This window comes from Asparagus officinalis, chromosome 6 (assembly GCF_001876935.1).
Source record: "Asparagus officinalis chromosome 6, Aspof.V1, whole genome shotgun sequence".
Taxonomy (NCBI): domain Eukaryota; kingdom Viridiplantae; phylum Streptophyta; class Magnoliopsida; order Asparagales; family Asparagaceae; genus Asparagus; species Asparagus officinalis.
This window is the reverse complement of record NC_033799.1, coordinates 74,242,047-74,266,937: the sequence shown is the minus strand read 5'-3', so window position 1 is coordinate 74,266,937 and position 24,891 is coordinate 74,242,047. Positions and strand designations below refer to the sequence as shown.

Sequence of the window (24,891 nt, the reverse complement as noted above, 5' to 3'; positions counted from 1 at the left end):
GTTCAATTGACCGCTTGGTAGAAGTGCAAACCAAGGGGAACGTAGCTAAGAAATACTGCACAGCAGCTAGCTAGCTTCTAATATCGTGTATTTGGTCGTATTCTGGATAGACAACTCTAACAAGAAGTGACAACACCAATTCGAAAAGTTATCAGAGGAAGGGATATTAATGATATTCTTCAGCACCAAGAGAATTATGGGGTGGGAGACAACTTCTAGGATGTGTTTGGCAACCTTGTAAAATTGGGTCAGGACTAAACCTGACCCGATGTTAAGTGGTTTCTTGTTTGGCAAGTGAGAGGGTCAGAGCTGGCCCAATTTTTTGTAGCCCATAATTGGTCATTAAGCCAAATTTCTTAAGGACCGGGGGGCTGGTCCAAAAGAAAACTGGTTTAGCACAAAACTGTGTCAGGACTGGTCCAGACCCAGTTTTGTGTAGTTTGTCAAACACACCCTTAAAGTTTCAGGATCGGATTTGTGTAACAGGTGATGACAAGGTCCTCTCCTTGTTCGTAAGTATGAATTGTTCGATGTTATCCCCCCCTTGCTGATATATGGTTAAACCATATTAAGTATAGCGGGTTTTCCAATGAAATGAAAGCCCTGTTTTTATCCTTAAAAAGGAAAAGGAAAAAAAAAACTTATAACGTGTGATATCACACAACTGTAACTGTTAAGTGAGCTCGTGGCAAACTGTTTGTTGGCTGACCATCAAAGACAAGAATGGCGGATATGTACAGTTTTAACTCTACGCAACTAACCACTGTGATTGTATTTATATCTTCGACGGTATCTTAACCCGTTGAAGATTCAAGATTCAAGATTCAATGAGAAGAACAGCGGGTGATGATGCAACTTCAGCAGACCCATTGTTAGATCTCAATACCAATCCTCGCACTCCGGAGGAACTTCTAGAATGCGAGCCGGTGCCATTTAGAGTTTTTGCTAGGCTAACGGTGTGGGAGTCTAAGAATCTGTGGAAGCTCTCATGGGCTTCCATTGTGATCACCATGTTCAACTTCATGCTCAGTTTAGTCACTCAGATGTTCATGGGGCATCTCGGTGCTCTTGATCTCGCTGGCGCGTCGATCTCCAATATTGGTATCCAAGGCCTCGCTTATGGCATTATGGTACTGTTTTTATCGAACCTCCCTCTGCTTAACAACCGCAACTACACCGCTTTCATAGTGTTATTCCATCTAGTTCGGTCGAGGGCTACATACTTTTCTCGGATCATATTCTTCTCAACTGCTTTCAACCAACTACCACCTCTAGACCTAATTAATGCGGTTGAATGTTTTTAACCCTCAACAGTACTAGTAACCTCTAACTTCCTACGAGTATACTCATCACTTATTTTTTTAATCTCTTAGTAATATTTTCACGTGCCTGCCATAACATTCTCGTTTCTGCTGCACTGATACTCAGAACATATATATTATCTGTCAACTATCGCTTCTGCTTCGCAGAACTTTGTTGGTCTTATCGCTCACGTATAAAAATTTTTCCTTCCATTCTATGCTAACGAATAGGACTCCAGAAGCATTAGACAGACTTAAGAATATGTAAGTGTTAAGCGATTTCTTATCGGCCGTCCTCTGCAGCTAGGAATGGCTAGCGCACTGCAAACAGTCTGCGGCCAAGCCTACGGCGCCAAGAAATACTCCGAAATGGGCATCTTTTGCCAGAGAGCTCTCATCCTACAGTTCATCTCAGCCCTCACCCTCTCTGCGCTGTACTGGTACTCCGGGCCCTTTCTTCAGCTCATCGGCCAATCCGAATCTGTATCCTCAAAAGCGCAGATTTACGCACGTGGCCTGATCCCTCAGCTCGTGGCTTTCTCTCTCTACTGTCCACTTCAGAGATTTCTACAGGCTCAGAACATTGTGGTTCCTATGGCCTTCATGAGCCTAGGAGTGTTTTTGCTCCATTTGGTCTTATGTTGGATGGCTGTGTTTGTTCTCAACTGCGGATTGCTCGGCGCTGCTCTAACGCTTAGTTTTTCTTGGTGGGTTCTTGTGGTGGTGACGACGGTTTACATTTTGTTGAGTCCCGAGTGTGAGGAGTCTTGGGCTGGGTTTTCTGCCAAGGCATTTAGAGGTCTCTGGCCTTACTTCAAGCTCACAGTGGCTTCAGCTGTTATGTTGGTGTATGTGTTCATTTGTTCATTAATATGATTTAGCTTCAGAACTTTTTATTTTTTATTTTTTGGAGGGGAACTTAAAAGAAATCGAACTTTCTTTGAGCAGTTTGGAGATTTGGTACAACAATGGGCTTGTGCTGTTATCAGGCTTCCTTCCAAACCCAGAGATTTCACTTGATGCTATCTCAATCTGGTATGCTCACAACCTGCCTTCACTCTTGGTACAACAAGTTTTGGAGAAACCCCCAAAACTTGTTTCACTAAAACAATTGTGAATTCGTTCGAATCGTCACGCAAAATGTATTCGGACGATTTTATGCTTATTGTACTTAATTTTAGGCTTTGAAGCTCACGCACTTGCATTGTGAAGCCAGGTTTTTCTGTTTTGCCTTTCCTTTTTCAGACATTTGTGCCATGTCGGTAACCAGTAGATTGCGCGCGAATATTATCTGAAAACTAATAACACATCTTTGACTCAATGCTGAAAACTAATGGAACATCTTTGGATCTCTCAGTGTCAACTATTTCACTCTGGAGTTCCAGATAATGCTCGGTATAAGCAATGCCGCAAGGTCAGTAAAAGCAGTGACTTCTCCTATCATCTCTTTTTCTTACGGTTTTCACATAACTCTACGGGCATTGACTCAGCATCAGGGTTGGCAACGAGCTTGGCGCTGGTCGCCCTCGGGTTGCTAGGTTCTCAGTCACCGTAGTCGTGACGACTTGTGTCCTTATCAGCCTGATCGTTAGCGGTCTCGTGTTCACGCTACGTGTTCCGTTGAGTGAGCTCTATACTCATAACCAGTATGTCGTCAGCGAAGTCTCAAATCTCACGCCTTTGCTTGCGATTTCGATCTTTCTCAACGGAATCCAACCGATTCTCTCAGGTAAGCCTGGCGTGTTTCTCGCTGATCCAAGGGTTAGTTGCGGATAATTTCCGTACATTATGAATGATCCGTTCGTTAGTCAGAGCTATCATGTTATGCAAATTGAGCTGTGCAGGAGTAGCCATTGGAAGTGGATGGCAAGCTCTTGTGGCCTACGTTAACGTCGGCGCTTATTACGTTGTTGGACTTCCTATTGGATGTCTTCTTGGCTTCAGAACAACATAAGTTTTGATCTTTTTGTTTCTACGAAATTTGAAACTTGAAAATTTCTGAGACTGTTGATTTTTTTTAATATGAATTTTGCAGGTGGACAAGGCTACCGATCGATTAACAGAGACTGCCAACGAAGATACTTTGGTTGTATAACAGACAATGGCTGATAAATTTTCGTCTTAGTTGTCTGTCTGATGAAATGGGATGATCAAATTCTCTGTGCTTGTTCTTTTTCCTCCCTGAAGAAAAATGATGATATGTCTGATTCTAATCCAAATTCTCCCTTTTTCCATCTTCAGTAAAAGCCTTTTTTCGACAAATTAATCTGAAATTATGATTTAACCGATGTGAATCGTGTTAGTTCTTACTTTACGTTCTAAGATAATTCGTAACAATTTCGACGGTTATTATGGTGGAGGAACTGTGCAATGCAGCATGTCTTAGGGTTATATATACTCGGAACAATTACTCAAGCAACAAGTTTTCAATTACAAGACATCTTAATCATCATTCGGATGGAAAGTCTTTTCACACCACCTTCAGTAAAACAAGGTTGTCAGTTTGTTTTCTGTCAACCATGTTTCTTACATAGTTCATTAATACATGTTTGATGCTAGAGAGTGATATATTTATTTTAGACCCACAACATGTTCGTATAAAAACTTCCCCTTAGAAAGGGAATGACTGTTTCTTCTTATCATACTAAATCTCTCATCCCCCTCCTCCATCACCCAGCCAAGGTTTTGCAAGGTAAGCCAAAAAACTAAAACACGAGAGAATCGCCTTTCCCTTTGTTGACGGCGTAGGAGAGATCATACGAGAGGGTTACATCACATACGAGAGATGAGCAAGGGTACCGGAACAAAGCCCGCTTCTTCTCCCATGGCAGTATTGAAAATATCCAGTTCCCCGTGTCTCTCAAGAACCCTCATCCGGCACTCTTCGGCAGCCATCAGGCCAGTGTTGAAGGCGCCATGTACCGTGCCTGTATAATCTTTGCACGTAGCTTCCCCTGCAAAGAAAATGTTGTCTACAGGGATCCTCAGCCACTCATGCAGGTAGTGGGGTTTACCAACCGAATCGTAGCTGTAAGAGCCAAGGGAGTTCGTATCAGAGCCCCAATGAGAAACCAGGTGGTTGATCTGCAGAAGGCGACAGAAAAGAGTTGATGAGCATCATTTTTCTTATTGCATTGACATAATTAAATGACTGGATTTCTTCATTCACATCTAAATGCACGTGGAAAGGGATTCAAATAAATGGGATCCACTTTTAGCTACTTATTTATTATTAAATAAATCCTAATAATCCTCCACAAGCAGGTGGGCACAAACACACACTAGTTTCGTGCACAAGGATTGCACATAAATATAAACCTGCAACACAGAATTTATCTGTATCAAGCATATAAGGAGGTGGACAAATCAACACAAGTCTTAAGTTTGGTAGATGGCAGTTGGTACAATGGTAAATTATTTGAGATTTTGAACTTCTTTTTTTTTGGACAGTGTAAGCAATATTAACCTTTTCTTTTTTTTTTTTTTTGGAGAAAGTGACCGTAACCTGTGACCAATATAAACTTAAGCGTCGTTAGATTGAACTGCAAAACCCCCTTGGTGTTTGTGTACATATAGTATAGAGTAGTGCAGATATATAAGATATTTTCCCACTGGATGAACAGCACGATTAGTATAAATAAAAAACATCTAAAGTGTCTTCAAAACAGAAATTAATTTCTCATGGTTTTTTTCCACCTTGGTACATCAATCAAAAGGTAAAAAAGGACAGTTTACTCAATAAACATGATGAATGCATGGTGTTGTAGCATCAAAACTTTTGAGCCTCCACTAATCAAAGCTCTATTTTCAACAGTTGAGTTCATATCAAATAGAAAGTTTATGTGACAAAACTCAGCTTATGACGTTCAACTTGCACAGACATGGATATGCTAACATGAATCCCCATGGACATGACACATGATATTCTGAAGGAATGCACATGAAACAACAATAAGTCGTTTCCAATATGGCGTCGAACACTCCAATATGGTGTCCTACAGGACACAGCTACACAAATGGAACCATTCCTCAGAAACAAAGGTCTATGTGATGAATGAACCATATACAACTTTCCTTAAAAAATGCAAGAGTCAGCACACTGATTAAACTAGCAAACTATTACCGAGTGGTGCACAAGAAGGACATGAGCATTGTAATAGACATTAACATGCAAATTACTATCAATGGTAGTTTAAAAAAAAACTAAAAGCATTATAGTAGGAAGTTCTGGATGATAGAAAATTATACCGGCTCGGACGCATCTGGGAGTATCTGTTTTAGTTGAAGAAAAGCGAAATTGGCAGCGGCTTCGTCCGACATCTTTTCAATGTCATGAGCAAGCCGGCCTGCAGGCATATAAACAAGTACAGGATGACCTGTTGCCTTGTGAAGATTAAGGAAATAGCTGCAGCTATAAGAAGAAGAAGAGACAACTCCAAGGAACTCTACATTTGGCCAAAAAACCTTGTCAAAGTGCAATGCAATTTTGTTCTCCGTGCCAACTGCAATATCTCTTATTGCTTCTTCCTTCCATTGGGGAAGCTTTGGCTCAAACTTTATAGAATTGGCCTTCAGAACTCCTAGTGGAACAGTAATGACAGCGGCATCTGCATTAAAAGACTCACCGTTGTCTACACTGACTTCTACACCCAATTTACCACGAACTACTTTTGTAACCCTGAAACACGAGAACAGATTATAAACATACTGAAAGTAAATCATGGCCTGAAATAACTGAAGGAGGTTGATACTTACCGGTGTCCTAGACGGATATCCAGACCTTTTGCAAGAGTATTAATTACAGGGCGGTAACCACGGACCATGAGACCATGACCACCAGGAAGGAGAACTTCCTGCATTTCATGAAGTGGGGCATGCTTTTAATAAATACAGCTAATTAAATAAGTCACGAGATGTTAAAAAGAACTTATGCTGCAATAAATTAACATGATACAGAGTAATCTAATGTTCCTAGTCCCAATTACCCCGTAAATTATCATGTGCAAGTTCTAGCTAATTATGCAGTATAATAAGTTTGTCTCCAGCTAGCTGTTGATTGGAACGTGAAAATTGTTTGCAGTATGTCCTTAAAAGATTATCGAAAACTTACATCATCCCAGTATTTGAGGGAGATGGTGTCTGCATCTGCAGCGAACCACCCTTCCATTCTGCACAAGTACCATTGCAGAACTTTGTTGGCGAGTCCTTCTTGCCTGAAAGTAATAAAATAATAATAATAATAATAATAATAATAACAACAACAACTTCGCTACTCTGTTCTAACTTCTAATAAACTGAAATATTGAGTTGAAACAGAACTAGTTCCAATTATATAGTCACAGTAGTCATCATACCTCAGATCAGAACGTCTCTCAAGAACCATGGCAAGTGCCTTGGCTATAGACATATCTTCACTATTCTCCTGTCTAAGTTTGTTTGCCTGTAAATTAGAAAGATTTAGCTGTGTGCAAAACTTAAAATTTCCGGAATGACTAAGAACACATCCATACGAACCGTACCTCTTTCAACATATTATCAAAAACCTCACCAACTTCTGTCACAAGTTTTTGAGGAATTTGCTTCCCATCCATATCAAAGAGAGCGTAGCTGCATACAAGAATATTGATTTGTACAATAAGCACAGGCAGTTGCACAATTTCCCTCTGAAACTGAACATAGTGATAAAACTTATTGACATCAACAGCATCATTGTTTACTGGATACAGGTCTCACATATATTAAGTTGATCGACAGGCTAAAATCCAGAAGCCACTGCAAAGTGTTAGATGCTATAAAGAGCGACAATCTCTATTCCACTATTATTTAAAGATAAAAGCGGTTTGGATTTGTAGGGTTCTCTGAGGAATGCGTTCAAGGTCAAACGGTCATTGTGGCAACAAAGGAGGGTGAAAAGAAATTAGGTGGCCATGAGATTTAGTTATTTGGTATTGGTTTGGGTAGTCTGAAAGAGAGAAAGTCAAGGGCAGTTCTTAAAGAATGCTATGATAAATGTGTAGTTGACAATACTCCATGAATAGCAAGAAACATGTGAGAGAGAAAAAGAAAGAGACAAACAATGCCAAAAAAGGCATTTTGACAGTTTGTAGGGTTCCCTGAGGAATGCGTTCAAGGTCGAAGGGTCATTGACGCAACAAAGGAGGGCCAGAAAAGAAATTAGGTGGCCATGAGATTTAGTTACTTGGTATTTGTTTGGATAGTCTGAAAGAGAGAAAGTCAAGGGCATTTCTTAAAGAGTGCTGCAATAGACGTTTAGCTCACAGTACTCCATGAACAACAAGAAACATATGAGAGAAAAGAGACGAACAATGTCAAAAAAGACATTTTGACAATAGAATGGTGATATAATCCTCTCAGCAGTTTTAAACCATGTCAGAAACATTAATTAATCTTAAAGTTAGAGAAGTTGGCTATTGCAATGAAGCTTAAAACCGCTGGAGTGATTCATCTTCAGGAAGAGACGACAAGTTTGTTTGTTTATACTAAGTGTTTATTTTTCAGTCTTCTGTAGCTCTTTCTCGGTGACTGGGCTGATGGGCTTTGTGAGTTGAGGCGTGATTTTATGATTGAGAAAGGATTCCATAATTTTACAGCTTTTTAGGAGAGCTAAATTAAGAGATGCATAATTATATTGAGGATCGATGCTGCTGATATTGTAACTTGAAATAACTCCTATTTCAGAAAATTTAACTGATCGAATACTCGTCATTAGCATTCACCTAGGCAGTAAGTGATGTCAACTTGACCCCTCCATGTAATAATAATGCAAACAAAACTCTGCCAAGTGCAGAAGATTAATACCTTTCTAAATCATGATCAAACAACACAGAATTATCACCACTGGTGCGATAAAGTGGAAGTCCCAGTCTCCCTATCAGGGGAGCCAAGGGATTTTCTTCGCAAACACCATGCAGCCTGAAGTATAGGAGATTAGAAAGTGCACATCAGAATAAAAATTAGCCACTTACAAGTTTAAGTAGTATATTTGAGTGGTAGCCAAGAATAAATTCGAAGGAACAGCAAATACTTACCATGCTGCACCCATGTCAACAGGGAAACCGAAAGAGTAGTCAGTGTATGCTCGACCACCAATTCTATCCCTTGATTCTAACAACACAACCTGACAACAAAAAATAAAGCCATACACTGAATACATGACACAAACAGGTCCAACTTGGCCATCAGTGCCTTTCATGAGTTTACCTTGAAGGATGCATTTTGAAGTGCATGGGCAGCTGCAAGGCCAGCAAAACCACTGCCAATAACGATGGCAGAAGGAGGAGAAGTAGGTTTTCTCTCAACTGTCGAACAGTAAGAGGCTGCAATTATACAGGGCTTTCAAATCAGTTCTATTCAACTCTTAGAGAAGGCAGAACACACATATATGTTCTGAGAAATGAGGATACGGACTAGCAGCAGGAAAAATGAGAAATAAGGATGTCTTGTTATGCATGGCATCTTTACCACAGGTACTTGGTTAAGCAAGCAGCATGTGTAACCAGTGGCAGGCATCAGATTACACTCTGACAAAATTATATAATGGATAATCGTCAAACACAAACATACACAAAATTGTACGTTATTAACATCAGAAATTAAACTTAGCAAGAATGTAAAAACATTTACAAAAACAGAGATAAACAGAGATAAACTCATGTTCAGTACATAGTGGTTAAGGAGCTATTTATTTTCTTTTAGTAATATTTGGCATCATTTGGTAATTTCAACACGTCTACCTATTTGTGGTTCACATTCAAAGTTTCAGACTATATTTCTCGCTCACAATAGTGAGAAGATTCTGCACCTGACATGCTGACAAGCACATGCACCCCACCTACATGCATAGAGTTAGTATCTTGAAATAGTTTTTTCAGAAGCACATGCACCCCACCTACATGCATAGAGTTAGTATCTTGAAATAGTTTTTTCAGGATATCAAAACAGAGGCAGAGAACTAAGTTATATTCAATGAGAGTTAGTATCTTGAAATAGTTTTTTCAGGATATCAAAACAGAGGCAGAGAACTAAGTTATATTCAATGAGTGTTTCTTCTTTTTCTGTGGTAATCACTGTTTGATACTTCTTCTCAGAATTAGACTGCCAGTTTCTAGAACTTACGAAAAAGACCCTATTGGCAATTTAATCTCACAAGGATATTGGGGAAAAGAATCTCAAGGCTAGAAAGACTTTTAAAAAAATATCATGCCAGAAAAAATCATTGCGAATCAGAATCCTCAAATATCAACCTCTTGATCTTTATTAGTGATATAACTGAATTTAACGAAGCCTATTTATATTGTATCTTGAAGTGGTAATGTAAATTTGCATGCCATATATTCTTTTGAGATTAATAATTTATGCTGCTACTCAGAAAAACACATCCTTTCTGAGAATAGATGTCATTCTTGAGAACTAAGAATGGATATCATGAAGTGCACGTCAGTAAAATGACAAAGAAAATCAACAAACAATTGCCAATACATAAGCTGAATATCTAAAGGGACTGCATACAATTGAGCTAGGATGTTGTTTATTGCAAATATCAAAGACAAAGCTGCCATCTCACATAGATACCCCTGAAAAAGATTTTAAGGGAGATACCCCTGAAAAAGATTTTAAGGGTTTCTTCCTAATATGATGCATCCTTTATTTGTTCCTTTTTTTTTGTGCATCCTTGTTCAAGTTAAAAAAATGGATATTGTTTATTGTTTTCCTTGAATACATATAACAGTTGATATCTATATTATAACAAAGCATATACAACATTTTCTTTTCTTTAAATCAAGTAGAGCATGACCCCTCTCTTCCCCTACCTCAATAAGCAAAAAAGAAACTCCCTCAATACCATGATGCACAAATCTAAATGAAGATAGGACCTTTTGCATATGAGAGGGAGGCTCTCTACCAACTTCATGACCTATGTCTTCATAGTTAAACTGGGCTTTAAGCCTTTAACTATCAACCCATAGATTTCCAACGAAGAGCAGAATGCAGTGGCGTATGATTTAACAGAAAGGAGCAATCCAAGTTTCTAGTTTCTATCATTAAGATGCAAGAACCGTCCAAAGATGAGGTGTTTATGCAATAGGTGATATCATCACCAGTGGCAGTATCCTGGCAGCGAACCAATTAAACATAACATTACACAAAGGTCCTACTAGTTTAAGCTAAATGAAGACAGTTGCCCCTATTGTAGTGTAGACTTCTCTTTATCATATCAACACAGTGACTGTTTACATAATTCAATATTTTAATTAACTGCTGAAATTTATTATTCTTTAATCCCAAAACTAAACTCGATGATGTCATTTAACTACAACAGCTAGCAAACATGACACGCACTTGTATTGGGTCTACATCACTTTACGACTTGGACCCACATAAGCTGAACATCTCCTTCAATAATCAATAATTAATTAAATCAACATGAAAATAAACTTCCAACCAGAGAAATTAACTAGGCAATGATCAAATAAGCTTCTAATTAACCAAAAATCATTAAAAATAGAGAAAACATTTCAATTAGTAAACTAAGCTTCCAATTAACGAAATTAACTGCACAATAAGCAAATAAGCTTCTACTTGACCAAAAAAATAGAGAAACATCTTTCAATAGTTAATTAGTAAACACTAACAAAGCTTTCAATTAACAAAATTACTAAGTAATAATCAAGCAAGTTTTTAACGAAGACCTCCTGCATGAGGGAGGCTCTCTACCAACTCTATACCTATGGCTTCATAGTCCAACGTTAAGATACAATGCCAATTAACAAAAATTGGGTTTGATTGCAATCCAAGATACCCTATGAAGAATAGCATGAAATAAAATACAATCTATACTAGTCTATACTTTACACTTAAACAAGGTGCCACAGGGTGCAAAAGAGTGATGAGCATGTATGCGACTTTGCATCTTCCCCTCTGTTAAATCTCTATTCTCTAATTTTTCATCCATCTGAAATTAATGTCAAATTTTTCCGGATTTCAAGATATACTAATTCATTAATTAACTGCTTCTTTATGCATATAATCTTTCATCCCTTGCAAATAGATATTCTTTCCTATTAATAAATCATCTCTTAAAAGCTATTTGGTTCATGGATTAGTTTTGATGCATGTCACGCATCTAAAAAGATCCATATTCATAATCTTGTTTGCTTGCATGCATATTGAAGAGGATTTGATGAATGACAAATCTAAGCAAAGAAATTCTTGTTTGGTTGAACTTGAACATGGATTTGTTGAGGATAATATGGTATAATATCACTCCTTTTTTTTAAATTTTTAAATAAGCACAATAAAAACCAGTGAAATCAGCATATTTTTAGGGAATTAGAATTGATGAATTAATCCTTCGTTGCATCTCCAATTTTGTGATAAAAATGCTACCCAAACAATGTATTTAGTTAAAATTCAAGATTTAAGTCTTGACGGTACCATTTTTCCTATGCAAAATGTAAGGAATGATAGGAAGTGTTGTGTTATATCTTTTCTCTAAGAAATTTGGTTCTAGAAAATGCTCAGGCTTATAAACATTATTTTATTAAAAATTTCTAATTTAAGGCATAGATTTTAGCGTGAAGACAAAAAAAAGAGCTACCAAAGTCATAATATTGCAGTATTATGAGTGCGATGACATTGTCAATACTAAGTTCCGGGCATCACATGCATTTAATAACAGAACAGTCTATAACTACAAAGCTCAGTTTCTATCATCACCAAGCAAGAACAGTCCAAAGGTGAGGCGTGTATGCAACAGGTGATGTCATCAACAGCAGCCACATCCTCGCAACCAATTAATTAAACTTAAATCAAAGTTAAAAAAAAATAAACCTCCAGTCGGTTTAAGCCAAACAAAAGACAATTATCTTATAGCAAATTAGACTATCCTTTCATTGTATCGACACAGGGACCATTTCCATAATTTAACATTGACCAAACAAACTGTTGCCAGAGCTGAAATGGGCTGTCCAAATCATATTACTTTTTTTTTTAATCCCAAAAGTAAAGCCGGTGACTTTATTTAATCTCAACAGATAGCCAACGAGACACGCAATTATTTTGAGGTCTACGTCACTTTCTCAACTGGACCCCTACGTGAGCTCAACATTTCTTTCAATAATCAATTAAATTCAAATAAAAACTAAAACAAGCTTCCAACAAACGAAATTACAACTTAAAAATCATTAAAAAAATAATATAAAAAAAGACTTCACCTTTATCAAGAGAATCATTAGAATTACAGCGGCTCTCCATGTTTACTCGATCGATAATCTCCGTTCCAGCGACTTCTACAATTGATTATCGACGGCGGCAATTGAGGGGAGTAATGGAGAGTAAAAATCAGCAGACAAGTGATGAAGTGGTTCGAATTCGTTGAAAAACCCAGATTCACGAGATAGCTCATGCGGAACTCGAAGAAAACCCTAGATCGCGCTTAGATCGGAGGAGAACCGCGGAATCTCGCCGGGATTCGGCGGATCGGAGCTCAAACCGTTCAGTTCGGAGCGGGGAGAGAGCCGGGTCCCATGGATTGAGGCGATCCGGGATGAGATTTGGGAGAGTTTGAGGGAATTTTGGAGAGAAATTGGGAAGTTCAGAAAAAAAAGAGAAGAAGGAAGCTTTTGGCTTTGATTTTTTTCGATGACCTAACTCTGCCCCGGCTATTCTGGAGGGTGCATTTATAACGTTTCGCGTCGGTTGAGTCGGGCCACCGGAAGGTGAGGTTACCGTTTCCCCGTTGGTAAGGAGAAGATTCAACGGAACGTGAATATCCTCGAATATATAGCTGTCCTTATGCAATACGGCACTGTGAAGAACATAGTTTCTAGGATGCGAAGAGAGTTTATTAATATGTTGGTTATATCTGAAAAGATAAGATCATGTGTATTAATCGTCAAATAACCTCGAATCTATTAATTTAAGGACTAAATCAATTGCAAAACATAAATTTGGATATTTCGGATACGACACGAATATTTCACTTTGAATCTGTGTACGTAGGCATATCATATCAGATATAGATATTTAATTACTATGTTTGTATCTTAATGGATACAGATTCGGATACATCTTGAATACAGGATTTTTTTGCATCCCTATCTAAATATCAATGTAACATGTAGACAAGAGGGCAAACTATTTGGCCTTCAAATTAGTGGATCTAAACCGATTTTCATGATCCAAAGATCTAACCTTAAATTTGTAGGCATGTTGAATACGTAGATGGACTAGAATCTAAGAAGTTTACTTTTACTAATATATATGTATGGAGGTGGTAAAAAATGCAAACAAGATCTACCTGATACAGTGAAGGGGGCCACCAAGGGCAGTTCAATCATTTAACATGATCAATGGACTAATTCCCTCACAAAGTAGGCACTTGCTTCTCCCATGACCAAGTGGAGTTCTCATTATTGGCCCCAACGAACTACTGCACGAGTTGGAATTATGCATTGCGGAGATGAGTGCATCGCGGAGATGAGTGCTACCGCTGGGCCTTTACAGTGATGCACTGTTGGTCCAAACGGCCGAGAAAAGTGAGAACTACATTGCGGATGTTTCGGGTCTTTTATATCGTAATTAGCTTAGATTACAATAAAAAGAATACAATCGAAAACTAACGACAAATTTATATTTCATGGGGTTCTTTTCTGTGTGCCGATGGAGAGTCGATCTTGTACTCTGTTGACGATCTGACTATGACGATAGGTCTCTTGCTGTTGGTCCCCGATTTGGTTGCTTGGAAGATAACTCAGTCTTCTCTTAGAATCGAAATAGAAGAGAAACACACGTGTATGGGGTGTTCAATTTTTTTCTCTCTATGTATGCATGTTAATGATGTCAAAATGAACAATCTTCTCCTCCTTTTATATGCTAAAAGAGAGAGTTAATAAACTTTAATTATGGATTAAGTGGTCATCAAGATAGGAGATAGTAGGGGACCAATTATCCCCTTAAGAATAGCTCTCAAATACCTGATTGACAAAGTTTGCTAATTAATTGGTTAGCAAACTTTGCTGAAGGCGTTTGGATGAAGCTCATGCGGATGTGGGTGAGCCATCTTCTGAATCATGGATGACGTAGCCCACGTGGGTTGCTGTGAGTGAAGTTTGCTAATTTATTGGTTAGCGTACTTCGCTGGCAAAGTCGATCAATTGGTTGGCGAATTTTGCCAGTGAGTTCAAATTTAGCTCACAACTTAGCTGACTCGATGATGCATTTTAACTTGTATTAGGGATTAAAATATTTTGAGTAATAGCTAGAGGTGTACTGTTGAATGTAGCTTGAGTTGTCTCATTTGGGTTAAAAATTATCTTCAATCTACTTAGTCACATGAGGTGTACTGTTGAACGTGGCTTCATTTACTGTAGACTTGTGTTGAAGGCCCAATGTTGCTTGTACTTGTCCTATTCTATGTTTGGAATGAAGCTTGCTCGCCCTATTGTTGGAGTGAAGTTGAGAAATCAACGAAGTTCAGCTGACTCTAAGTTTTGGCGAGATTCGTCTTACTCTGGGTTGTGTGGGTGAAGTTCGTCAATTATTGATGTTTAGTAACTAGCGACAATCGTTGGGATTACGCCTTTGGATTCGCACCGTGATCTGCAGCTGAGATCTCTTGACTGAAGATTCATGAGTTCTGCTATAGATTTGAGTGAGTTTTAGGCTGTGATTTAGCCTCTTCGTTCGGTCTAATTAAATCTTAAAAGATGTGATTTTCTTAGAAGTCTAAATTTGGAGAAGGCTACAATTAGTGCTATTTCCCTTCCAAATTCTTCATTTTCATCTTCATCTCCTCCATGTCTAAGTCTCCATCGCTTAGATCAGAGATGCTCCACAATAGAGGAGCTAAAACAAAATATCTCCAACTGGAGCTTGCCCAAGTAGGGGGCAAACAAGCAGATGAACTCTGCATACTCCGCCCATCGGTGGACTTGCTATCGACCGAGAAGGGTAAGCTTGAGTAGATCATCAAGAATTAGCCAAGAGCTTAGGGTGAGTTGAATCGCGATGGATATGTTTGGAGCTTTGAGTGCCATGCTCTGTGTAATAAAATCATTCGATGACTGAGGTGACGGTTGAAAAAAGATCCTTGGTGCTTCACTAGCAAGGACTCTGATAGTGATTAGATTTAACAGATGTAAACCTAATTTTGGCTATAAGAAGTGCTTCTTTCTCTTGACATGTTCTAGTTTGCAGCAACATTGGCACCTCTTGTTTAGCAACTCTTTCTCATCCTCTGGGATAGGGCCTAGGGATGAGTAAGTAAGAGATATTTTTTCTGCATGGGGAAAAGTTTAGCTCCCCAAGTTTTGGAGATTAGAGGAACAATGGCTATAGCTTGGTGCAACTCACTTATATTCCTTAGCCATCATATTATCCATAATTATGCGTAAAGTGTAGTAGCAGATAGTAACAAATACTCGTCATCCTTGTAACTAGATAGTCTAAATATTGCATTTATGTGGTAGGGCCTTCGATAAATAAAAATAATTTTTTTTGAAATTGTCCATCTTTGTGTGCTAGATTTATATGAAATTTACTTTTACGATAGATTTAAACTCTGCATGGAGTTGTTGTGTTGGAAGTGAAGCTCAGGCTTCCTTATATTGAGGAGAATCGAACTGAAGTTCGCTAGGTAAGGTCTTAAACAAATTGAGTTAGAATTTTCTCAATTTGGAGACTTAATGAAACTTGCCATATCATTCTAGCAAAGTTCACCTTAGTGCCCAACTGAATGGGGTGAGTTCATTCCCTTTAATTTGAAAAAAAAATCGGCTGGGCAAAGCTCGATAAGTCTGTTTGGCGGGCCTCAGCAATTCTGTTATGCGGGCTCACCATGAGGATTTAAAATTTGGACCTCAAATTTTCTACCTGTAATTGTAGCAAAGGTTCAGAGCAAGATTCTTGATGAAGTTCAAGGCAAGAATCTTTAGCGAAGTTCGGGGCGAGATTTACGATGAAGCTCAAGGTCCAAATCTTCGGCAAAGTTCAAGGTTAGTCTATAAATAGTGATGTTAATTTGCCTCCTTTCTTCTTCACTTTGATTTTCAAAACTCTAACTTTTTGAAAACCTTGATTTTCTCCAGAACCCACCAAAGAATCTCAAGATCAATCTTTGATGGCTCCTCGTCGTGCAATCTCAAAGGGAAGAGATGCTGCTAGGGGGTCTCACCAACTAAGAACTGATGACACGCTGGCGCAATTGGAGATGGTGGTGGGTAAGTTTCGAACCCATTGTTTCAGTGGAAAGTTGGTTCTTTTATTAATAGACTCATCACAACTTCAATCGTTACAATGATCTTAACAAATAAAAATAAAAATTATAAATTTCTAAAAACACACACAACGAACGTTTATCACCCGCTGCTTGCGTGGGGTCTTAGCCTGTACTGGAGTTTATCCGTGGACCACCGACTGATCAGATCCAACATAAAGGTTTCATTGCCTCACGAAGGAGACAAGAAACTAAAGTAACTATCTCGGCGAAGTGAGATAATCACTCTTCTCGAGAATCGCAGCTAGGTACGATATTAAGGAAATGGATGAACTGATGCAGATCTCTCGAACTCTTCCTCTTTATGCTGAATAGCTCACCGAGATCTCTTCCTCCTCTCTAAAATTCATGCTCCTCATTCTTCAGTTCGAAAGGGCTTCCCCGTGGCTTGAGAATTCTGGATCTGTGTAAATGAAGGCCCTAGGGCTGTATTTATAACTTCAGAAGCCCTGTTTTCGGATAAGAACGAATGAGTTGATCTTATCCTCGGTTGTAATCACTTAACCATATTTATAGATAACCTCAAATCAGTTGGGGAGGCTCTGGATCAGAATCAGGGTAGTTAACAGCAAGAAAATGGTATAAAACAGTATTTTTGGGGCTTAGTCCTGGACAGGTCAGGATAGTCCAGGCTAGGTCGGGACAGTCCGAGCCAGGTCGGGACAGTCCGGTGTTGGGTTCTTTTGTTTTGATGATGATTTACAAACAATTTTATCTAATATTTTTTATTTAGTATTTGTGTTTTGTATCTATTCTAGGCAAACAATATGTTAGAGGTTGGATGGAATTGCGCCATCACGATAATATCCAATTGAGGTTGGCAAAATAATAGAGTGAAGCAATATAATTCAAGTTGAAGATCCAAGTTCAAGCTTCATCCGCAAGTTTACCAAGATAGAGCTTCGTTGAATATCACAAGCTTGGGTATATATAGTTTAGGTTTTATATTATGTGTGTTAAATACTTTAAGCTCAATCATATACACACACATTTTATTGGTTACACACACACACACACACACACACACGTTTTGGTTTTGTATAGATATAGTTACATATATACATATATGTTTTGGTTTAGCTATATAGATATGAAACAATATATATCTTCATATACACTTTTATATGTTTCATATTCTATTGTATTTGAAAAATATTGTGTTTTTTGTTTATATGGTTTATAGATTTAACAACTACAGTTTATACTTTTTATCAAGTCTATAAATTTATTTTACAAAGTTTCAAAACTTGGTTTATGTCAAAACATCAAAATTCAAGTATCTTATGTTTTGGACATATTTGTAAAATGATGATATTTTACAAATGGGAGACGTTTTTTGAAAATCAGTTTTTGTAATATGTATATTATCATGTTTACAATCACTTCTCAAAGTTTCATAATTTTTGGAATTTGTTTGCTATTTTTAAAGGTAATTTAAAACTCAGATTTTCTGTTTCAATCAGGCTGATCCAGTGTTATCAGTCGACTGATGAATGTGTTCAGTCGACTGAAGAAATCGCCTCTAGAATAACAAAAAGTTTATGTTTTATTTTAGTCGACTGACTAGTCGACTGACTAGTCGACTGATAAGGTCATCAATCGACTGATAAGGTCGTCAGTCGACTGATAAGCTGGAAAATGACTCTAACGGTCAGCTCATCAGTCGACTGATGAAAGCCGTCAGTCGACTGATGCTGTAAGGGCTAGTTTTTTCCAACCTGTTCCAGTTTTGGATTTTTGGTCTTTTTGCTTTGTTTTTCTTATGTTTTGGGGTCTCTATAAATACCCCTCATACCTCAGACCAAAAACTACCGAAGAGAATGTTTTAAGAAAGTTTAATAAGGGTTTAAAGTTTGGTTTAAGTTTGTTTAAAAAGCTTTTAAGCATTTTTCTAGTTTCGATTTTTGAAGAGAATTTTATAAGAGCAAGTGGAGATCATCCTTTGGTGTTTGAGCATTCACTCTTCTCCTTCTCTCTTGTTATCTATAGGTGGAGATCATCCTTTGGTGTTTGAGCATTCACTCTTCTCCTTCTCTCTTGTTATCTATAGAGAAGTTTTCTTAAACTCAATTCTAGCTATTTATTATTTTGATTCTAATTTCCATAAGCTAAATTTCAATATTGAGTTTAATTGTTTTATTCATACTCTTTGTTCACATACAATCTATTGAGCTTATTGTATTTACATTCATAGTATAATTTGAGGTTGTGGGTTTGTGACATTAAGAGTGAGCTTCATAGAGTTCTCATCCTTGTTTAGAGAACAATTATTTGTTGTAGAGCTTAATTGTGAGGAATCACTTTGTATTACACTAGTACACCAAGAGAAGTGTGTGGTGAGAGACGGGGTCATCCCAAGAGGAGTGAGGTAGGTGATAATGCCTAGAGAGGTTGTAATTCCTAACACTTGAGGGAAACACGGGCTAGAGACTAACACTTGAGGTGATAGTTAGTGTAGTTACATTGTGAGTGATTGTGAACGTTGATCGGTGAGCATTGAAAACCGACATTATGAGGTGTAAACGTTTTTTAGGTAAGCGTAGAAACTAGGTGTGATAGTGGAGATTTCCTCAAGGTGAGAAGCAGAGACGTAGGTCATGGGGACCGAACTCCGTGAACATATCGTTTGTTTGTGATTGTATTAGCGCACTTATTCTTATGTTCATATCTTGTATCGCCTTTGTATATTGGTTGTTGTTTATATTACCCAGTATCTAGTTTAGATTGTTTACCCTAGTGATACTTGTATATCTTTGCACATATATTGTTCGTATCTCATTTGTTAGGATATATTTGTTAATAAGTTTTTAATTGGCATAAATCAGATTAGATTAGTATAAACCCTATTCACCCCCCTCTGGGGTTCTTTCCTAGTGGCATTAGAGTGCTTTCAATTGGTATCAGAGCACTTTTATCTGGGCCAGGTCGGGATAGTTCGTGATACGAGTTACCGTGTGAGCACCTTTAATCACGGAATTATCAAAGGTGGGTTGAGAAGAGGATGACAGAAACACAAGCACAATTCAGTATATGGCGAAGGGAAATACCTTTTCTAGATTATGAGTATGAAAAGATTATAATCCCTCTCTCACAATCTCACTAGAATCGAGAACAAACTCTCAATTCTCACTAAACCCTAATACAATGATTAGAATCTCTCTTAATTACCTCTCTGAATCTATCTGATTGTTTAGAAACCCTAAAACAATCCTTTATATAGATGTACAAATGTGGATAGCAATTCGGTAAATAACCAGACCCAAAACCAATAGAAATTCATGTGAACAGAAACCCAAACGAACCAGGAAACCATCGATGAGTCGACTCATGACTGAGATGAGTCGACTCGTCCAAAACTAGACAAAACACAAAAACCAGCGATGAGTCGACTCATAACAGTCATGAGTCGACTCAACCTGATGAGTCGACTCATAACTGTTATGAGTCGACTCACAGGCTGAAAACTGGATACTTTGATTCTTCTGCTCGTCGTCTCGTTCCACGCTTCCTCCTACATTCCCTTGTACTGTTTGACACCTCTATTCTCATGTTATCATGAGAATCACCTATCCTCAAGCTCCCATGAGGATTGCTAAGTTCCGAAGAGAAGATACACCCGTATCATAGGTCCCCCCTTTAAGAACTTGAAGTCATGTTCAAGTTAGAACTTTTGCTAAGGAAACTCTCGAGCTCCTTCATCTTTTCTGCACCACCTGGCCTTGCTAGGAATCCAGTCTCAATGTCCGATCGGAAACAACTCATTCATCCTGTGTCTCGTCATAGTCACCGTTCGCTCTAAGTTGCAATCTTTTGTCGATGGCTTTTCTGGAAGTCTAATGCACAACGAGACAAACTTCTTGCTAGCATTCACTAATCTCTTCGCTCACGTCACCATTCCCAAGCTTGTCTCCTTCAGAAGAGATGCCGAACGAAGTATGAACATTTCACCATCCTTAGTGAAGGTGTACTTCTGAGCCCGCCTCTCGTAGATCGCATATCTATTCTATAAGTACGGATTGCCCAGTATAATCTAACAAACATCCAATGGAATGACGTCGCACGTAACCTCGTCAATATACGACTTGTGGAGCGTAAATCTAACAGTGCATTGATCAACTACACTCAGTTTCTCCTCCTTCTGAATCCACCCCAATGGATAGGGCTTCAGATGCTTGACCGTCGTCAGACCTAGCTTCTGCACCAATGCCTCGGATATCAAATTCTTCTCGCTACCCGAATCAACAATGGCATCAACCAAACTGGTCTTCACTTGCAACTTAAGAACAAAGAGGCATCAACCAAACTGGTCTTCACTTGCAACTTAAGAACAAAGAGTTGCTCTCTCGGGTCGTTGTCCTCTTCCGTGGTCTGCTTCCCCGTCATAAGGCTGAGACTGTTGTTGGGCTCTGCCATCCCCGGGACTTCTTTCGGACCTTGAGCTATTATGTATGCCTTTTTCTCCTCCTTCTTCTTCAACCCTCTTGGCTTGAGATGGGGATACTTCTCCCAGCACCGATCAGCTGTGTGCCCTGTCTTCTCGCAGTGACTACAAATCAGCCCTGTTTTTCCTGGACCACCCTTCTTCTTCTCCTCCTTAGATTGGGTTCTACTAGACTCACCTCCCGTCTATTTGGAGTCTCCCTTAGCCTCATTGCCCTTCTTTTGCTTGCCCTCGAGGGCAATAGCCTTCACGCTCGCCTCTGCAATTGATTCCACCGTGAATAGCTTCATCTCCTTTCGGATGTAATCGCTCAATCCTGCCATATACTTCATAAACACAGAATATTCCTCTGTCGCAATATTGAGGACCATCGCTTGCTACTGGAACTCCGTAGTGTATTCTTGAACGGTTTGATTGACCCTTTGGCGCAAGCCGTACCACTTGTACCAACACTCTTCAAGGAATCCTACCGGGTAGAACTACTTCCTCAGTAACTCCTTGAACTTATTCCACGACACCGCCTTCTTCTCCTGCTTGCAGTAGGATTTCCACCACGTCAACGCGTGCCCTGAAAGCTTCAAAGTCGCGAACACAATCTTCTCTTTCGACGAATAGCCATAAAGAGTAAAATATGTCTCCATCCGCTCGATCCAGTTACCAAGCCTCTCGACGTCAACACTCCCATCATAAACAGGAATCTTCACCTTGAAGTCAATCTTCAGGTTATGATAAGAATTCTTACCCCCTTGATGCAATGCAGTTTTAACGGTCTCCTCTTCCTCGTCGAAATCTGAATCTACTCTCTCCACATCGGACTCAACAATTTTCTTCGAAGAAGATTCACCTTATTTGCCACCTCCATGCATAAGACTGACGAGTTGTGTGAGAGTCGAACCTATCGTCTCGATCTGCTTCTCCAATGCATCAATCCTCGCTGAATTGTCTCCTTCAGCCATCTTCTTCTTCCTTAAAACCTGGATTCCTTCCAATGAAATAAGGATCTCGCCAAGCTTCTTGTATTGGGATCGAGTAAGGACCATACACAAGATGCCCTTCACCGGATCTGATGCTCTGATACCAACTTGATACGAGTTACCGTGCGAGCACCTTTGATCACGGAATTATCAAAGGTGGGTTGAGAAGAGGATGACAGAAACACAAGCACAATTTAGTATATGACGAAGGAAAATATATTCTCTAGATTATGAGTACGAAAAGATTACAATCCCTCTTTCACAATCTCACTAGAATCGAGAACAAACTCTTAATTCTCACTAAACCCTAATACAATGATTAGAATCTCTCTTAATTACCTCTCTGAATCTATCTGATTGTTTAGAAACCCTAAAACAATCCTTTATATAGATGTACAAACATGGATGGTAATTTGGTAAATAACCAGACCTAAAACCAACAGGAATTCGTGTGAACAAAAACCCAAACGAACCAGGAAACCATCGATGAGTCGACTCATGACTGAGATGAGTCGACTCGTCCGAAACTAGACAAAACACAAAAACCAGTGATGAGTCGACTCATGACAGTCATGAGTCGACTCAACCTGATGAGTCGACTCATAACTGTTATGAGTCGATTCACAAGCTGAAAACTGGATACTTCGATTCTTCTGCTCGTCGTCTCGTTTCACGCTTCCTCCTGCGTTCCCTTGTACTGTTTGACACCTCTATTCTCATGTTATCATGAGAATCACCTATCCTCAAGCTCTCATGAGAATCGCTAAGTTCCAAAGAAAAGATACACCTGTATCAGTTCGCGCCAGGCCTGGACAGTCTGGCTCAGGTCTGGATAGTCTCGGCTTACCCGAGACAGAGCAAGACGTTATTTTCCCCCTTTTGAATTTTTTCATTATAATTCCTCGGTCCAATCTCAAAATGACACGATTCAAGATACGTTGGAAAGCTAGAGGAGAGATCTACAACTTTCATCTTTAGAGATTCTTCAAATTCAAAGCGAGATAGTCTCGACCAGGGCCGAGACAGTCTTGGCCCTGGCCGAGACAGTCTCAGCCCTGGCTGAGACACTCGCCTTATTTTAACTCTAACTTTCTCGTACGATGTTAGAATGAAGTTATTCAAGATGAGTTGGAAAGCTGGAGGAGAGATATACAACTTTCATCTTTTAAGATTCTTCATATTCAAAACAAGATAGTCTCGACCAGGGCCGAGACATTCTTAATCCTGGTCGAGATAGTCTTGGCCCTGACTGAGACACTTGCCTTGTTTTGACTCTAACTTTCTCGTATGATCTCAGAATGAAGTGATCCAAGGTGCATTAGAAAGCTTGAGAAGAGATCTACAATCTTCTATTAACAAGACACCCATGGGATGAGCAAAACACAAGTGACGCTTCATCCTTTGCGGTCAAAACGTTACTCCCGGTCAAGTTGTTTCATCATCATTTGACTGTCTCGTTGACTTGTACACCTGGTCAACTTGCTTCATATATTTGTTGATGTCAGATAATATTCCTTAACTTAGATAATGATATTCATCGTCTTCTCTTCACCTCGAGTTACATAAGGTAACCTATAGGTAATTTTTGATGCCTACAGATACCCCCTCCAAAGTATTTCAGTCGCATTCTTTTATAGATGAGGCTAGAATACTTTAGATATGATAGGCCTTAACCTTTAATTGGCATCAAAGGGCCTGTAACTAATTTTAGTTCTTGATTTCTTCTGTTCTCAGTCTATTCAGTATTTTATCGAATAGCTGAAATTCCTCCGGTGCTGCGTTTATCGTCTGACCATTGTTGAATTCTCGAACTTAAACTGATGTATTGATTTCTGATTTTAACTCATGTCATTAATTCAATGTTGAACTGATTATCTTTGTTGGGGATTCACATCTGAATCACGATCGAACTCCCTGGGATTATTCTTTAACCTGGGATTGATCTGAGCCTTGTTTTGGCAAAAAAAATTAACGCATTGACCTTCATCGTAACGCGTTGAACGACATTAACCCACGGCTACACGTTGACCGACGTTAACTTTCATCTGCAACATGTTGATCGGCATTAGGGTGTGGCATGTCCAAGTGTGGAGGCTACGAGACTAACCATTGATGTTGGTTTATCGACATGTACGGATCTTCTCCTGACGTCCCGCTAGTTATTTGCTTAACCACATGGGAGTTTTGGTTGTAAGACCAGCTATTGGAGCTGATATGACTATAACCGCTGGGGGTTCTTCACACGATATTGATGTTGTCTTGTGTGTTCAAGTTACGAACCAACTGATGAAGCTGGTGCGTCAGTGACTATCGCACTTATAGAATTTTTAGCAAATCCTCAGCCATCAGCAGGTTTGACGTGCCTTTACTGGTTATCGTTTGAATTGGGCAAACATGCAAATTGTTTAAGTCTGTTCCGTATATAACGTTGTGCTAAGAGAATAAACTCTCTTAGACTTGGTACTATGATATTGAATACATAGACTTAATCATCCCTCACGGGATGCTCAAAGGATTTTTGGCAAACCCTCAGCCATCAACGGATTTGACTTGCCTTTACCTATTACCGTTTGAATCAGGCTAGCATGTGAATTATTAAACCCGTTTCACATGCAATATTGTGCTAAGAGAATAAACTCTCTTAGACTTGGTGCTATGATTTTGAATACATAGACTTTGTCATTTTTACGAGAAACGACTAACCAGCAACACGTGATAGGCGTAGACTTATCTCTGATTAGGGCTCGAGATAAATTCTCTCATACATAGATTCTAGTGTCTTTTTCACGAAAAAGACTAACTGACAATGTGTGTTAGGCGTAGACTTATCTCTATTTAGGGATTGAGATAAAATCCCCCAGACATGGATTCTGGTATCTT

The 24,891-nt window shown here is 38.9% G+C and overlaps 2 protein-coding genes across 3 annotated transcripts; one reads left to right on the top strand and one right to left on the bottom strand.

Moving 5' to 3' along the window:
• LOC109846330 (protein DETOXIFICATION 41) lies at nt 828–3,255 on the top strand. Its single transcript, XM_020415557.1, has 6 exons — nt 828–1,130; nt 1,605–2,149; nt 2,250–2,336; nt 2,659–2,715; nt 2,792–3,030; nt 3,146–3,255. Exons 1-6 carry the CDS (start codon nt 828–830, stop codon nt 3,253–3,255), a joined length of 1,341 nt encoding a protein of 446 aa, XP_020271146.1.
• LOC109845387 (probable polyamine oxidase 2) lies at nt 3,751–12,981 on the bottom strand. 2 transcript variants are annotated; one of them, XM_020414640.1, is made up of 10 exons: nt 12,536–12,981; nt 8,523–8,638; nt 8,351–8,439; nt 8,121–8,234; nt 6,821–6,908; nt 6,656–6,741; nt 6,412–6,514; nt 6,057–6,154; nt 5,550–5,979; nt 3,751–4,385 (listed from the first exon to the last, which is right to left on the bottom strand). In XM_020414640.1, the coding sequence occupies exons 1-10, from the start codon at nt 12,573–12,575 to the stop codon at nt 4,074–4,076; spliced, it is 1,476 nt and encodes a 491-aa protein (XP_020270229.1). In that variant the 5' UTR covers nt 12,576–12,981; the 3' UTR covers nt 3,751–4,073. The 2 variants fall into 2 exon arrangements, with proteins under 2 accessions (XP_020270229.1, XP_020270231.1); XM_020414642.1 differs by lacking the exon at nt 12,536–12,981 and adding an exon at nt 8,784–8,802.

Bases quoted from the DNA above. Each gene is read 5' to 3' on its own strand.
- LOC109846330 (XM_020415557.1), top strand. From the start codon at position 828: ATGAGAAGAACAGCGGGTGATGATGCAACTTCAGCAGACCCATTGTTA. The intron at 2,150-2,249 runs GTATGTGTTCAT...TTCTTTGAGCAG, and splicing joins GCTTCAGCTGTTATGTTGGT to TTTGGAGATTTGGTACAACA. The intron at 3,031-3,145 runs GTAAGCCTGGCG...TGAGCTGTGCAG, and splicing joins AATCCAACCGATTCTCTCAG to GAGTAGCCATTGGAAGTGGA.
- LOC109845387 (XM_020414640.1), bottom strand. From the start codon at position 12,575: ATGGAGAGCCGCTGTAATTCTAATGATTCTCTTGATAAAG. The intron at 6,155-6,411 runs GTAAGTTTTCGA...CATGAAATGCAG, and splicing joins CCCTCAAATACTGGGATGAT to GAAGTTCTCCTTCCTGGTGG. The intron at 4,386-5,549 runs GTATAATTTTCT...CGCCTTCTGCAG, and splicing joins TCCCAGATGCGTCCGAGCCG to ATCAACCACCTGGTTTCTCA.